General features: G+C 46.1%; 2 protein-coding genes across 13 annotated transcripts in view; both read right to left on the bottom strand.

The window, feature by feature from the left end:
- RPS8 (ribosomal protein S8) overlaps window positions 1–14,804 on the bottom strand; it is a 301,449-nt gene that overhangs the window by 89,540 nt on the left and 197,105 nt on the right. The gene's annotated exons all lie outside the window — the stretch shown is intronic.
- RNF220 (ring finger protein 220) overlaps window positions 1–14,804 on the bottom strand; it is a 215,095-nt gene that overhangs the window by 45,000 nt on the left and 155,291 nt on the right. For 6 of the 12 annotated variants that reach the window (XM_056497102.1, XM_056497107.1, XM_056497106.1 and 3 more), the window contains 4 exons: window positions 14,170–14,265; window positions 10,154–10,196; window positions 2,658–2,779; window positions 1,533–1,665 (listed from right to left, as the gene is read on the bottom strand). In XM_056497102.1, coding sequence (XP_056353077.1) covers window positions 1,533–1,665; window positions 2,658–2,779; window positions 10,154–10,196; window positions 14,170–14,265 — 394 coding nt within the window. Of the gene's footprint in view, window positions 1–1,532; window positions 1,666–2,657; window positions 2,780–10,153; window positions 10,197–10,350; window positions 10,557–14,169; window positions 14,266–14,804 lie in introns of those variants that run through there. The other 6 variants (XM_056497109.1, XM_056497113.1, XM_056497110.1 and 3 more) reach the window with 2 other exon arrangements.

The following is a 14,804-nucleotide window of genomic DNA, read 5'->3' as shown; positions in this document are numbered from 1 at the left end:
GTCCACCTGAAGCTTCATTTGAAAGGGGGTCTCCATATGACCAAGGCAATGTAGAAGGTTGAGATCACATTTCAGTAAGTTAACTCAAAAACAACTGGGAACATTTATCAGGAGAAGATAGCATGATGCCCACACCAAAGAAAGTGAAGATCGTGCTCTCCTCAAATGCAGGTGTTGGGTGGGGGTGAAGGAAAAAACCACTCATGTACAAAAAAAGGGAAGAAATGAACCGAACAGCTTTTTCTAACCAGGACTAGCAGTGATGACAACAACAGAGGCATACAGACATCCCATACTTCCCCGCTATAGATTGTAGTGTCTATGCTACATAAACACAGTCTGAGATCCTGCATGATCTCCTCAGGCCTCTACATGGAATCATGCACAGACACAACTCTCCATGCAGTCACAAAAAAAAGTTGGGCTACTGACACAGGATGTAATAGTGTGAGCATCACTAGGGGTTCTTTAAACCCCAAAGAAGCTGCTCCTTCAACTCTGCTGATCATCTGCTCTGCTATAACCCAGCTACAATTTAATTTCAGAGGAAAGCAAGTGCAGATCAGGAGTGCCTGGTTTTAGCTGAGACACGGATGGCTTTTAAGACCAACTCCTTTATGCAGTAGCCTTTCCCCTTGAGATATTTTAAATTAAAATCCAAGCTGATATAGGAAGAGATCACATCCCATCCTCTTTATTGAACGAAGGGAGCCAGCATTCTTCCTCTCATTAAGCATGCGCTACGTGGATTGCTTGTGAGAAACTCTCGTTAGTGCCTCAGGTTCATGCCAACAAACAGTTTAGTAAATCCTCCTCTTTGAGGCCAAAGGGCTGAATGTAAGAAAGGGGCCTGGTTTCTAGCTAAAATTACATTCGCCAATAAAGCTCACGAGAGGTCAAATTTTGCCATAACTCACTCTCTCCTTGGTAACTGATTTCCCCGTCACTGGGGAAGGAGCAAAAGAAGGAGGAAAAATAAAATGTGTTTGTCTGAGAGCCCTAAGGGCTTGCAGTGCTGGAGGTGCAGAGCAGGTTCCTGGATTCTCATTTATCAACCTTAAAAGGGATGGAGTGATAAATGCACAACTGGCCCTTTAATATTTTATGCAGGTGCTAAAGCGACTTAGCTGTCACCTCCAATACATCACCAGAGGCTGATACACCAACTTTCGTCACTCCAGGCTGGGAATTTTTACAATTTCATTTCTATTTCCCTCTCTTCACATATTTCCATGTATTTCTTACTATGTGTGAGATATAAAATGTTATTTTCCCCATATGATCTACCCATTCCCTCTTCAGCCACATTCCTTGAGAAAGAAATAATCCTATGCTTTGTTCAAGATTTGCACAAATTTTGACTCTCGTCATTCAAGAGGGACAAAAAAATGAAATCACTTTAACATTCTGGCAAAGGCTTATGATTCTGCCTTTTGTGGAAGGGAAATCCCTGTGTCCCTCCCTTGAAAGATAGGTAATGATCAACTTCCACAGCAGAATGATTTACAAGTGCCCCCAGAACACCAGCGCACCTCGAAATCCTCCCTCCAGGAGAGTAGTAGCCCGTATCCTCTTCTGCCCGCACCACTCGTACTCTTCAAAGCGGTTGCCGTTCTCGTTCTCGATGTCCACAGAGTCATCCTCAGTCATGCAGGAGCCTTCTCTCTGCATGGGGTAAAGCAGGGGCAGAGTGGTGAGATGCATGAAATGGCTCTTTGGGGTTCATAACTCATGGTGGGATGGGGAAGAAAAGCTGGACAGCTCCCAGGACAGCTAAGTATAGAGCATACAGCAGCCTTTATTCCCATCCCTGCTCCTACTAACCTAAACTAGAAGTAAATAGGTACTGGAAGAACTTGACAACCTAAGATCAAAACAAGTTGCACATTTCATAATTTTTACTCACGGAAATTTAAGGTCTGGTCCCTACAATAATGTTGGTGTTCACAGCAACATGCATTCCCCTGTCTTGCATGCAAAGTTCCTCTAATATGGAGGAACATAACACCACAGATTCTTTGACCCCTAGCAGAAGTGTTCTCCTCTAACATAGTTTTGGAGCTGATCAAAATACACCTCTTTATAAACCACATACCTCTTGAGGCAACAAGTCCTCTATTGAAGGTTTTTCCTGAGAAACACACACAAAAAGCCCTATGACAAAACTCTCTTTCTCCCCCAGGGGCTGTTTTACCTTCCTTGCTGTCTTTGGGATGAACAGCAAGAGAATGGTTCTGCTTAAATGCACTTTGGAGTAACACGGTTATGCAACTTTTACAAATCCCAGTCTGCCAATAATAATCCTAATGCTGTCAAAGGCACAGATCAGAATGAACTGTTCTTCCTGTGCTACAGCCTGTAGCCTGAAGTCCTACGAAAGATTCATAAACTTCAATAGCTCCACCTTTAAAATCTACAAATTAAACTTCTGTAACAGCAGAAGGGTGCATGAAGTAAAAAGTTACTAATGCAACATAACAGAAAAATCCAGAAGAATCCATCTTCCCAGCAAAGAAGTGACTACAGATCTTAGGGAGACAGTTAGCATTGCCTGCAAGCTCAGCAATGTTAGTTTTTGCCCCACATTAGGTCAACTGCAGACAGAGCTGGGAGTAGGGAGAAGGGAATGGCAGCTGGGGATCCTGCTGCGCCTCTACCTTTGCAAGGCATTGTTCCACATGCCTACTCATCTCCTCCTCGGATCCTGACAGAGGTCGGCTGCAGAGGGGACATACCTGCCCTTCGTCTTGCTTCCTCCGTTTCATTTTTCCAATCCGAGCTGCATGGAGAAACCAGGGAAAGAAAACAAACAAAAAAGGAAGACATGTCAAGTTTGCTGATCCAGTCTTTATTTGCTCAGCTCCAAATAATAAACCCTTGGCAGAAATGGTAAGATTTCACACCAAAAATCCCATTGCAACTCCCTATTCTGACCTCTATGAACAGTACAGAGACTGTTACTTGGCACTTTTCAGAGGAATCTATAACCTATAGCTGAGCACTCTGATTCCACAGAGGCAGATATTCACTATTTAATAACTAGGAGAAGAAGTATCTGCTGACCATCCCATGGCAAATTATTATAACGGCTAAAATCTTTCCCTTGGAAACATGAAATTGCTTTCCAAGTTGAATGATCAAGCCACACAACCCTGTTTTGGATTTTACTTTCTAACTCTGAGACCCTTTCGCTAACATGTCTATGCCCTCTACAAGAACTTGCTCAGAATGCAGAAGGATGACACAGCACCTGATAGTCTCAGGTTAACAAACACTTCCAGGACCACAGAGCCACCTGTACACCCTGAAAAACTCCTCAGACCACCACAAAAAATCAGAGCACCATCCTGGCAGCAGGTAATATTTATGTAAAAGAAAGATATTTGCTATGAAAAACACAAGACCTATGCTAGATAGCTTCTGTCTCTCTATGGTTTTTATTTAATGAAAACTAGAGGCTACACTGCCTTCTTGAGAGCATGCTCTGGGAAACAAATATGTTAAGAATCACAATGATTAGAAACAGCAGCCAAGGTAGCCTGTTGCTTAATCCAATAGCTGGTTAATTTGAGCCATCGTTTAATGTGATCAAAACATCTGGAACCAAATCATTTGCATTAAAAAGAACTTCTGTCTTTTATTATGATGGCTTTAGGCAGGTATTACTGAATAACTCAATCACTGGCTGCAGGAAAGTCACTGTTTAATTAATAGGGAAGGTCAAAATTCTGAATGAGAGACAAGAAAAAGCCCAAGGAAAGCCCATGTGGTAATGAGAGATGACACCACCAAAAAGCTGCGTTAGCCAGAAATCATTACTGACATTGTGAGCACTGCAGCATGCTCTGAAAGCCTTCATGCCTGAACACTGTGAGATCAACAGCTCCCCGCAGCCAACAAGTCAGAGAAAGCTTCTGGAATACCAGGATGAGAAGGACCAGTGCACAGGAAAGTTTCTATCAATTGTTTTCTCAAGTGCATCAGTTTAGAGCACACACATCAAATGAATGATAAAGTTTCAGCTGAACACATCAGCACAGACCCAAAAGGCTTCCTTCACGACATTCTTGTTGGCTTCCCTGGACTCAGGACTCTCTGGGTTAAGATATACTTTCCCACAATCTGGAACTATGAGTATTCATCATTCCCCATACTCTCACATGCCCCAGCACTAAGAAAGCTTCAAATTATTCCATAGGCATTGCTTTTCCTCATTGAAATACAGATGTGGGAAAACTCCCTGAAAAATGCATCTTCACTCCTCACATCCTGTAAATGTGACATTTCTAGAATAAGAGATAGCAACTTGAGACCAAAACAAGAATGTTTTTGTTATCTGGCACTTTGAACAACACAGACTCTCAACAAACACAGCTTTCATAGTTTAAATCTTATTTGCTGAAGCTCCACAACCCTCTCTTGTGTTCGGTACACCACTCTGACAGCTCCACAACCCTCTCTTTTAGGCAGAGTTAAGGCACACACTTTCTGGCCTGTACTTTAGTGCCCAGGAGATTTCTGAAGTTCTGGTTTACTGCATACCTATATGCTTCAGCATGGCTCTTTTGTGTAAGTTTAGGATGCTCTTTGCTTGCCTCACTAGCTCTGTAGAGCCAGCAAAAAATATGGATGGAGGCTAGAATCACACAGGATTTGAGCATTCCTCAGCAAACACCCATCTGGAGAGAAACAAACAAAGCCTTCTCTATCCTGATCACAGACACAATTTTCTCTCACCTCATCATGTTTTTAACAGGGAAATGCAGGGAGGGAACAGTTTAATTATTCTGGTAGGACTCCCTGTGGCCAAACAATTCAGTTAGAGCAGTCTGCCTGGTGAATTTATTAGTATTTTTATGGGTTTTTTACTGCCATCCTCCAGTCCATGCATTGTAGCAGTGACAAAAGGAAGACAACTTATTTTGGGTCTTCTACTGCTAAATTCTTGGGACCATTTTGCCAGAACAAGCACCTGATCTGCTGCTGAAATGTTAGTGCAGAACTGGGAAGAGAACCTCGCTCTGCTCCAGCTCTACACCAGACCCAGCAGCCAGCCCCCTTCTTGGCTCATTTAGCTCTGGAGAGAAGCAGCCCTTTGAGCTGCAACGCCACAAGTGAAAAAGCCACTGGAGGAAAGAGGTGTTGAAAACAAATCGCCCTGCCATTTTCATTCTGTGGTCATTAGCAGTGGCAGTGTCGTGCCCAGGGAGGCCAAGGGTGCCCCTGGTGACAGGAGGGACGGAAGGAGCAGCCTGGAAAGCACATCCGAGCGGGGCTGTCCCCGCCCGACACGCGCAGCCCGGCCATCACTTCCAATCAGCGCCGCACGGACAGAGCGGCCCCAAAGGCAAGGGCTGATTGTGCTGCTGTCCCGAAGGGGAGCAGCTCAAAAGAACACCAAGTGAGACCACAGGATTGCTAATTAGTGTTGATAGATGCGATCATTTCTAATTAGCTCACTAATCCCTCTCCCCCTCACTCCTGTCGCAGGAGCATGGAGAGGGGAAAAAAACCGAAAAAGTCATTCCCTCCTGTAATTCAGGAAGATAAAAATGCAGCCAGTTGAGGACTGGATGTACAAAGAGGACAGAACTCAGGGAAGGAGATTTTTGCATACACCTGACCCATTCTTACCTCTGGCTGAACAAAGACTCCATAGTTATTATTCCAACCTTCTGCCAGGAGGTGAGGAGCTCACCAATTTTTATTAGCATTAATAATAATTATTAGGCTATCAGAGGGTTTCCAGCACCTCTGAGGCCTCACTTTTAAAGATGTACATTACCCTGCACATGGCTCCTGCTGCAAGTGCATGCTCTTCAGATTATATGAAACCATCAGGCACTCAGGGAGTTTAAAGTCACCACAGGAAATGAACGAGAAAGTAGCACATGGAGGTGAGCAAGAACTGGGATCCTCTGCAAGGGGTCTCTGTTATGCTCTCTGACTTAACCTAGGAGCTGTGCTGGCTACAGAAATTGCTCTTCCCTTCATCAATATGTAGTTCTCTAATATGGGGCTATGCAAGGTGAGTCTGCTTGCACTAGAGGAGCCAAACTGCATTTGACAAAGCCTCTGCTGCTGAGGGCACACTGGTCCCTGCCTTCCCACAAGTAAAGAGACAAGGAGCCAACCCACCACTACTGCCTTACTGGCAGAAGAGACCGAGGATTTTTTCTAACAATGGCCTCTCCTCATCAAGGCTGAGCCTCATTAATGTGCAAAGATCATGTTACTCTCTAGTCCAGCCAAACTTCCTGTAAGAAAAGCTAATGGATTTTAGTTTTCACTGGAACTCCCTTCCCCAAGCAAAAATTCACCTTCAGGACAGGGCACTAATTAGCTCACAAGTGCTCTTACACAGCATCTAGCAGCAGACATTGCACCAACCTCTCCTGCAGCATCAAAGGAGATGATTAAGTTACTAGGAATATCTCTTATGGTTCCCTCCACCAGTTTGAGTGGTCCCCTGAGTCCTATGCAGACATCATTAGCAGCTCCTGCAATGGCAGGCCAATCAAATTAAGTGGAAACATTTTTGTCTCCTTTCCAGTGAAAATCATCCATCTTTATTCCTCCCCCACCCATGAGCTACAAAAGCATAGGACATGGTGGTGGCGGTTCAACAAATGCATGGTCTGTTTGGGGAGAGAGGCTTAGGGTAACCACCAAAACTGGACTCACCTTCTCAGGGAGGTGCAAATGGAGCTTTGTAAGGACCTACTTCACAACTCACCTGAGAATGTAAACTCTGGAAATTATCCTAAATTTGAGTCAAAGGACAAGATTGCTCTCTGCAGTCTACTAGAGGATCCTGAGGAGTGGTTATACTGACTTTTGTTTGATCTGTCACAAAAAGCTTTTGTGAATGATAAAACTCATCCCTTGCATCTGATGCAAGGGAACAACATCAGTAGTGGCTGAGCACAAAAAGCCATCTCAAGAATAAGCAAAAGCAAGAAAACAGATGATCAAGAAGGAACCAGTTTCAGACCTTAAGTACAATTTGCTGCTTATCTGTTTGAAAAAGAACATTAAGGGCCAGATTCACAAAAGGGTCTCAGTGCAGCTTTCAGATTTGCATGGCTGAAGTTCCACACAGACGATTTTTAGCAACCTTCAATCTGACACTATTCTTTGAGGCTGGTACCTACTTAACCTGCTGAACTCATGTTCTGATACACTAAGCCAAACTTTGTGCCTCTAATTTTGAATGACTACCTGACCTGCTCTGCACTGCTAAACTCCACAAGCATCAATTTACAGGGTGGCTTAAAGTTTCCAGTTTGGTAACACTGGAAATAAGGTAAATGAAAGAAATGCATCCTTTATCACACAGGTTCATCAGGAACCAGCACCTCATACTCCTGGGTTCACAAGGACACAACCTCTGGAAAGTGAGTTTAGCACAGGTGAGAGGTGCAGGGTTGACTCACTGAGGCTGACAGGAAAGTTGTGATACAAACATTCAACCAAGAGCCTGACAGAACACTAATCTCCTACTCCTGTGCTTGAAAATGCATTTTCCTTACTTACAGCTCAATTTAAGTCATAGGTTTGACTTACAGAATTAAAATTCTGGCCAGTCAGCTATGTGTGAACCATGTTACTATCAGGATCTAATCATGTTGTGGCCAGGCTAAGAGCAGATCACAGAAGACATTTCCCTATCTACCTTCTCTTCTCTTAGCTCCTTTTGCACATTCCCAAATGAACACAACAGGATGGAAAACATCAAGGTCCAAACAAGACTGAGTCACCAACAGCCTGGGCAGCCAAGATTTGTGTCAAGGACAATGTGGAAGAAGAGCAAACACTGTGAGCCCTTTTTATGGGAGAAGTTTCCAGAAGTGCTTCTAGAACTCAGAAATATGAAGATAAACTGGTTACAACAATATTGAAAAGTACACATAAAACATAATAAAAACAAATGAAATAGATTTTTTTCATAGACTGCATTTACTATATCTTAAGTTTCTGCAGTGTGTTGATGAGAATATGAAACAAAGAGCCACCTGTCTTTGGACAAGTCCTATACAACTTCTATTCATGCAAAATCATCAGGATTAGTAAACTAAAGCGGCATGATTCATTAGAAGCTTATTAAAATATCAGATATAGATAAATAAGAGAGTTTTTTTCACTAAGAACTCCAGTGGTCTCCATCTAAAGCATTTCTGCTCAAACTACTCTTCAAAAATAAGGTGGCAAAGCTTAAAAATACTGCAACGGTGAAAACAAATATGGATGAAGAAACTAAAAAGCAGGCAGATTTCATAAGTACAAATGTAAAGACATATGCAGAGAAAGGAGCAGTAGAACACACCCAACCATTTGGCTGGGTGCAGACAAGTATGTTCTGGGAACAGCAGTAATCAGTCACAAAAAGCTGAAGTCAGAAGGAAGCAGCTCTGATCTAATCTGACCTTTGGGATCCAAAGAACTTCACCTGAATTTCTGCAGCCAGCTCTCCCTGACATCTGGACCCTCTTCATCTCAGGGTGAAGAAGAGAATGGACAGGAAACCCCAGCATTACCAGGGCAGCATGTATGCTCTTTCATTTGGAATATGGCTGTACCACAAAAGAGTAAAACACCCAGCAAAAACAATGCAAAAGCTATACAAAACTACCTGCCTCCCTTTAGAACCCCTGAGCACAGGTTCACAAAAATATCCAACGGGACAGGCCAAGAAGAGTTCCCAAAAGCAGATCATAGTCCACTCACAGCCCTACTTCAGGATGGAGACAAAAACACGAAGCACTACTGAGCCAGTTCAGCAGAGCACGCTCTCACCAAGAGCCTCATCTCATACTGAATGACTCCACAACACCAAGAATTCCACAAGTCTGGCTCAGACTTTAAAAAAATATTTTAAATAAGGTGACTGCACGCTGTTGGCCTGAAAAAGGTGGAAGGAGAGAGCTTAGCCCTAGCTATCCAACTAAGATAAAGGAACAGTTTGACATCCTTGACTCCAGAGACCTCGGTCATACAAAACAAGTCACCACAGAGCAGCACCTCGGTGTATTTGATCCATCTGAAGTCTCTGTGTCAGCCTGCCAGCACTCTGCACTCATCTTGTTGTGCAGAGTGAGCACCTGCCAGCAGTTACCTGTAACTGGAGCAAGGTAACTTATTTCTTTCTTCTATGACTAAACAGACTTTCTGGAGTTTGCAGTTTTTTGGCCCTCTGGGTTGATAATTAAAAATCCTGAAGCTAGCCCTGAATTCAGCTATGTCTAATTTACCAAACATCTGGATCAGTAGCTTCTGTTTGCTTAAGAGTACACTAAACATGGAGGGCTTCAAATTCAAGCAAATTCATTTTGCTATCAGCACATTCTAAACCTTTTTGCTATTTTGTTCAATAGATCTTCTTCCAAATAAACTCCAAAAGCACAACATCAGAGGTGTTATAATGAACTATCATCAAGAAGCTTGAGATTAATGAGACTTGTATTAGCCTGAAAAATCAAATTCTGACTTAGTGTTACATACTAAAGTAGCTACAAGCAGTAAAAAAACAGATGATAGAACATTGTTACTGCGAACATGGTAAGTTCTGATCTCTGAACTTTGAGAACAGTTTCAACTCCTTTGGCTCTAATAAAAAAGTTTCCTTTCAGCTTTTCTTTTCAATTTGAATGTAGAGAGATGGGCATTCTTGCTCTTACTTAAAGCAACGTCTGATTTGTTTTTAATACTAGGCCGCTGTCCACTAGAAATAGTTGCTTACTTGTTGGGAGCACCCACAGATACAAGAACAAAAGTACCGCACCAGTGGATTTGAGAGGAAAAAAAAAAAACCCAAACAAAACAAACCATGACGTCAGATGACACTCAGGCTTCTTAAAAGTTTCCTGCACGATTCAGCCATGTGAGCTGTGAAAGCTCAGCAGCCGGGTCCCCACACGGAAAACAGGGGTTTGGGGGCCTGTTTTACACCCGCTGGGGGGATCCCGGAGGTGGGAGCCGGGGGTGAGTTCGGGGCTTCACCCGAACGCCCCCGGGGCTGCCCCGGCACGTGGAGGCTGCTGGCGGCTCCCGGCGGCTCCCGGCCCGCGGTGTGGGGGGCGCGGGGGTGCCACACAACTCGGCCCAACTCCGGAAACTTCTCCGGAGGGGCGGGCGCGATGGGGGCCGCACTCACCGTTCAGCCGGGTCTGCCGGTTCGCTCGCACCCGCAGGAAGGTCTGCAGAAGGGAGACAACAGCGGAGAAGCGTCAGGACGCGGATTTAAACAACTCGCCCCCCGCCCGTACACAAGGCCCGGCCCGATCCCCCCGCTCCCCGCGCATCCCCAGGACAACGCACGGTGCGCGGGCCTGCCCCCACCGCAGCACGCACCTCTTCCCGGCCCCCGCCGCCGGGTCCCCTCTTGCCGCTCTGCATAGCCGCGGGCGCCGCGGGCGGGCAGCGGGCGGCGGGCCCGGGATGCAGGTGGATGCGGCGCGGCCCGACGGGCACCGCCGATCAGCCCCCGGCGGCCGCCGCCATATTGGCCCCGGTCATGTGACCCGCGGCGCGCGGGTGAGAGTTCACCAGGCAGCTCCCATGGCAACCGATAGGGGGCGGCAGCGCCCGGCGAGCCCGGCCAATCAGCGCCCCGGGGCGGTTGGAGCGCGGGGGATCTGGCCAATCAGAAATCAGGGGTTACGGGGACCCTGTGTACCTGACCAATCAGGAGTCAGGGCTTCCTGGTGCCCTGGTGTGCCTGGCTGATCAGGAATCGGGGATTACTGAGACCCTGGGGTGCCTGGCCGATCAGGAATCAGGACCCACTGGAACCCAAGGGGGCCATGATCAATCAGGCCCCAAGGCAGGTTGCTGCCTGATTGAGCACCCTTTAGGCCCAACGTCACTGACCAATTAGAGCCTTGGTCTCAAAAGTAACCCAAAGGTACTGACCAATCAGACACCAGGGTGACACACTTCAACTTCCTCTGCCCAATCAGGAACGGGGGCCCAAGGGTTCTTGGCCAATCAGGGTCTGGCATAGTAACAACGAAAGGGAGGTGGCCGATGGGCCCTTCTGTGTCCCCTGCCGTGCCCTGGCCCTGCCATGGAGCCCCCAGGGCTGCCCTGCCTGGGGGAGTCGAGCCCTGAGGAAGCAGAGCCCTGCGAAGTGGAGCCCCATCCTTCCATCCCGCTGCCACCATCTGCATCTGCCGGGCCAAGCTGAGCATCCGTCTGTGCCACAGATCTCCGCACCTGCCTGCCCTACCCAGACATGGCCCCTACCAAGGGACACCGTGGCTACAGGCGGAGCCTGTGCTTTCCAGGCACTCCTCCCTCTTTTCCTTTCCTCGTTTCAGTAAACCTGAGCGATCAGAGCTGTCTCTTAGGTTTCTCTCCCATATCTGCTGGACAGTTGTGGTGGAAGACGGCCCCAGCAGACTAGGGACAGCAGGTTGGGACAGAGCTGGGGTCTACAAATTGGGCAGCAGAGGCTCCTACACACAAATCCCATCTGTTCCCTTCTCTGCAGACTCCTCAGACATTGTTTCCTGGAATCAAACCTACATTTTGGGTCTCCTCTCTGGCACTTGACAATCTATTGCTTCTTCAGATGGAAAACAAAAACCACCCCGATACACATTTTGCTGTCCCAGATGACGATGGGCAGCTGGACAGTTCAGGTGCTGGCTGGTGAACTTTGCACAGTCTGTCCCACATCCCAGCTCTGCCTGCTGAACGTGCAGCTGGATTTTCACACATGCACTTACGAAATCAAAGCTGCCGATTGTTGGCTTTACCCTTTTAATGAATTGAGCTGTCTTTTGGGAGGCACGCTTACCTGAGTTTGGGCAGAGGGAGGTGAGCCTTCCTTGGATGAGCATTTTAGGCTTTTGGTTACACCACACTTGCTATTCAGTCACAAATATCCTGTGGGCTCCCTCCAAGCCTGAAATGCCATCTTTGCAGTACAATGTATCACTTGTAATTTGCTGTTGATTTCTCCACTGGGTATTCAGGGTTTTATCTAAATGTAACTAAAATGGCTTTGTTTTTACTCAAAGCTCCATCTGACAGAACATACTGTAAGAGGAGCAGCCCCTACTGACCAAATCCATTGGCTGCCACTACCTCAGTCAGATCAGTCTCCAGGTACCAAACTCCAGCAGCCAGGCCTGGCACAGGAGAGGCAGGAGGATGCCTCCTCCCCACAGCCAGGAGCAACCCCACTGCTGCAGCTCCCTCTCCGCGTGGGGAGCAATGCAAGCAGCCCAAGTACTGTGCAAACCCTTATTTCTGCAGCACTCCTATTCATAAATCTCCTTCCCTAAGTATCCCCATAGTATATAAGCACAAAGAGTAAGAAAACTGCGCCACAGGAATTCTGAAAACCCCAATGCCAATAACTCACATTCTAGCATGTTACTAATACAGTGTATAATCATGATTAGATCACAACACAAGGGACAGTCATAATTCCAGCACACCTCTGCATATGGAAAGCTAAATTTTGCAGTCCTTAAAATCACCACCATGAGAGTCTTCTGCTCTGTTTCCTGGGCTTTTTCCCTTGATAAGTCAGGCAGACTGAATTCTCATTCATATTGTGGCTTTATTAAGAATACACTGAGGCTTTACACACCCTTGGCACCCACTCTGAGGTCCCTTTACACTGCCAGTGCAGCATATCGCAGCCAGCACAAGCATAAATGAAAATCAGGCCCCAGAAGTGTTTTCTCCCTGCCGTGCAGACTTACAGCTCCCATTACACATTTGCATTAAGGGCTGCAACCCTCCATAAAATATGCTCGCAAACTTAAAACACATTAGAGAGTAGCTGGACTCAGCACATAGAGGGGCTTCTATGAATATTTGTCTTTGAGTATGACATAATAAAAATGTACAAGAACAGATGGCTGCAAGGGGCCACCAATCTCACAAAGACTGATGTCTGGCAGAGAAGGAAGTTCTCCAACAAAGGGGGCCATGGCAAAAATCTCTTCTATGCCCTTCTGAAATGAACGTAATTTATTTATTAGCCTTAATAAACAGGAAGGAAAGAGAGCAGGATTACCTGAAACAGGCATTTCTGTATCTCCTGCATGGTTTTGCTTCTCTTACTTTGCACCAGCTTTTATTGTTCATGGGAAGGTAAAGTGGCTGTGATGTGACACTAAGTTATAACTCAAAGCCACATGGCAATATGATCCACAAATGATAATATAACCAATAAATAGGCCAGAGGAGGGAATAATGGGCAACAAATGAATCTGCTACTAACAGGACCTATCTTCAGGAACATGTTATGACTGGGTCTGCTCAATAAGAGCCTCAGCACTGGTCATCAGCCTCTCTCTGCAGGTTCAAACACACACTTGGCATGTGCAAAGCAGCTGATGCAGGGAGATAGGAGTGCCTGCCTGACCTGGGCACTGGGTATGGCTGCAGAATAGAGTGATGGTGTTTGCCACGCTGGTACAGCCTCAGCTTACCCAGCCTGTCCACACAGCAGGTGGGCACACACTTGGGTCTGTACTGATGACCAACACTAATTTATCTTTCAGGGCCTACTTGAAGCCAGTGGCTGAGTACAGGCTTGCAGCCAAACAGTTTGGAAGTGTGTTGAGTTGCAGTCAAGTGTGCCAGCCTGCCCCAAAAATACACAGACTTACAACTAGCCAAGCTGTACTTGTGCTGCTGGCCTTTTCTTTATTTCTTGCTCCATCTCCCTCAAGTTATACTCATTGCATCACCCAAGTCAAGACCTGCTGCTCCTCTGGGAAGAGGAGTGTTTTATAAAACAGGTTGGCATGGCTATGGATTGTCCAAACTAATTTCTGTCTTGGATGAGAGTCATGAGCAAAAATGTCACTTCTCTGAAATTTCCTTAGTGGCACAGAGTGGGTAATGACAAACATAGCCATGGAAATGGGACCAAAATGGTGAATATAATGCAACAGAAACCTCTACAAAGATTTAAAAACATTTTTAAATAGCACAGGGGTTCTAGTTGGAGCTGGGAGGACTTTGTAGACAAAAGCCCACCTTTGAAGTCCTTTTAGGGGCCAAGTGCTCATGTCCCCATGATGCCAGCAGGAAAACCAGGGCACTGATTGCACAGCCGAGAGCAAGGCTGTCACACAGAGAGCTGTGGGCACTGGGGTGTGCTGGCTCCATGCCTGAGCCAAACAACAGCATCTACCTGCTTACCTGGTATCTGTCTGAGTGATGGATGTCATCTGAGGAGTGGGGTGATGCTGTCGGAGAATCTCCTTCCCGCTTGATTGAGGCCGACAACAAAATTGACTGCAAGAGAAAGGAAAAATTCATGTTGTCATTGTTCTTGAGCCCTTTGCCTGTCTCTGAGCTGTCCTCAAAGCCATGGAGAGTGTCTGCTGAGCTGTGAGACTTGTTGGGATGGAATACTGGGCTGTGGGACTGGCTCTGCTCTTTCCAAGGTGGACCAGGCTGCTGGGTCTAGCAAAGCACAAATCAATCATGCAACAGTGGGACAGTCATTTTTACCCCAGATCTTGTGGCTGGGGCAGAAACAGGCCCTGCTGGAAATGATATGTGAGGATCACACCAGAAATTCTCATAAGGCACAGGAGTGCTGAGGTGGAGCAGTGCTTACATGTCCTCATCTGCCCTTTTTAAATGCCACTAAATCTCTCAATAGCTTTGTAAACTGCACTAAAGCTCTCAGCACCTCTGCAGTGCAACTACCTCTTCCTTCAGTAATGATGCTATTTATTTTAATAAGTAGCACAGAAAAAAAAAGGGCCTTTTAGAAGGTTAAAAAGCTCAGTGATATTTGAGACCTAAGAGATCACTGATAAACTTCA

The sequence above is a fragment of the Oenanthe melanoleuca genome, chromosome 8 (genome assembly GCF_029582105.1).
Source record: "Oenanthe melanoleuca isolate GR-GAL-2019-014 chromosome 8, OMel1.0, whole genome shotgun sequence".
Lineage (NCBI taxonomy): Eukaryota > Metazoa > Chordata > Aves > Passeriformes > Muscicapidae > Oenanthe > Oenanthe melanoleuca.
This window is presented reverse-complemented; position numbering and strand designations above follow the sequence as displayed.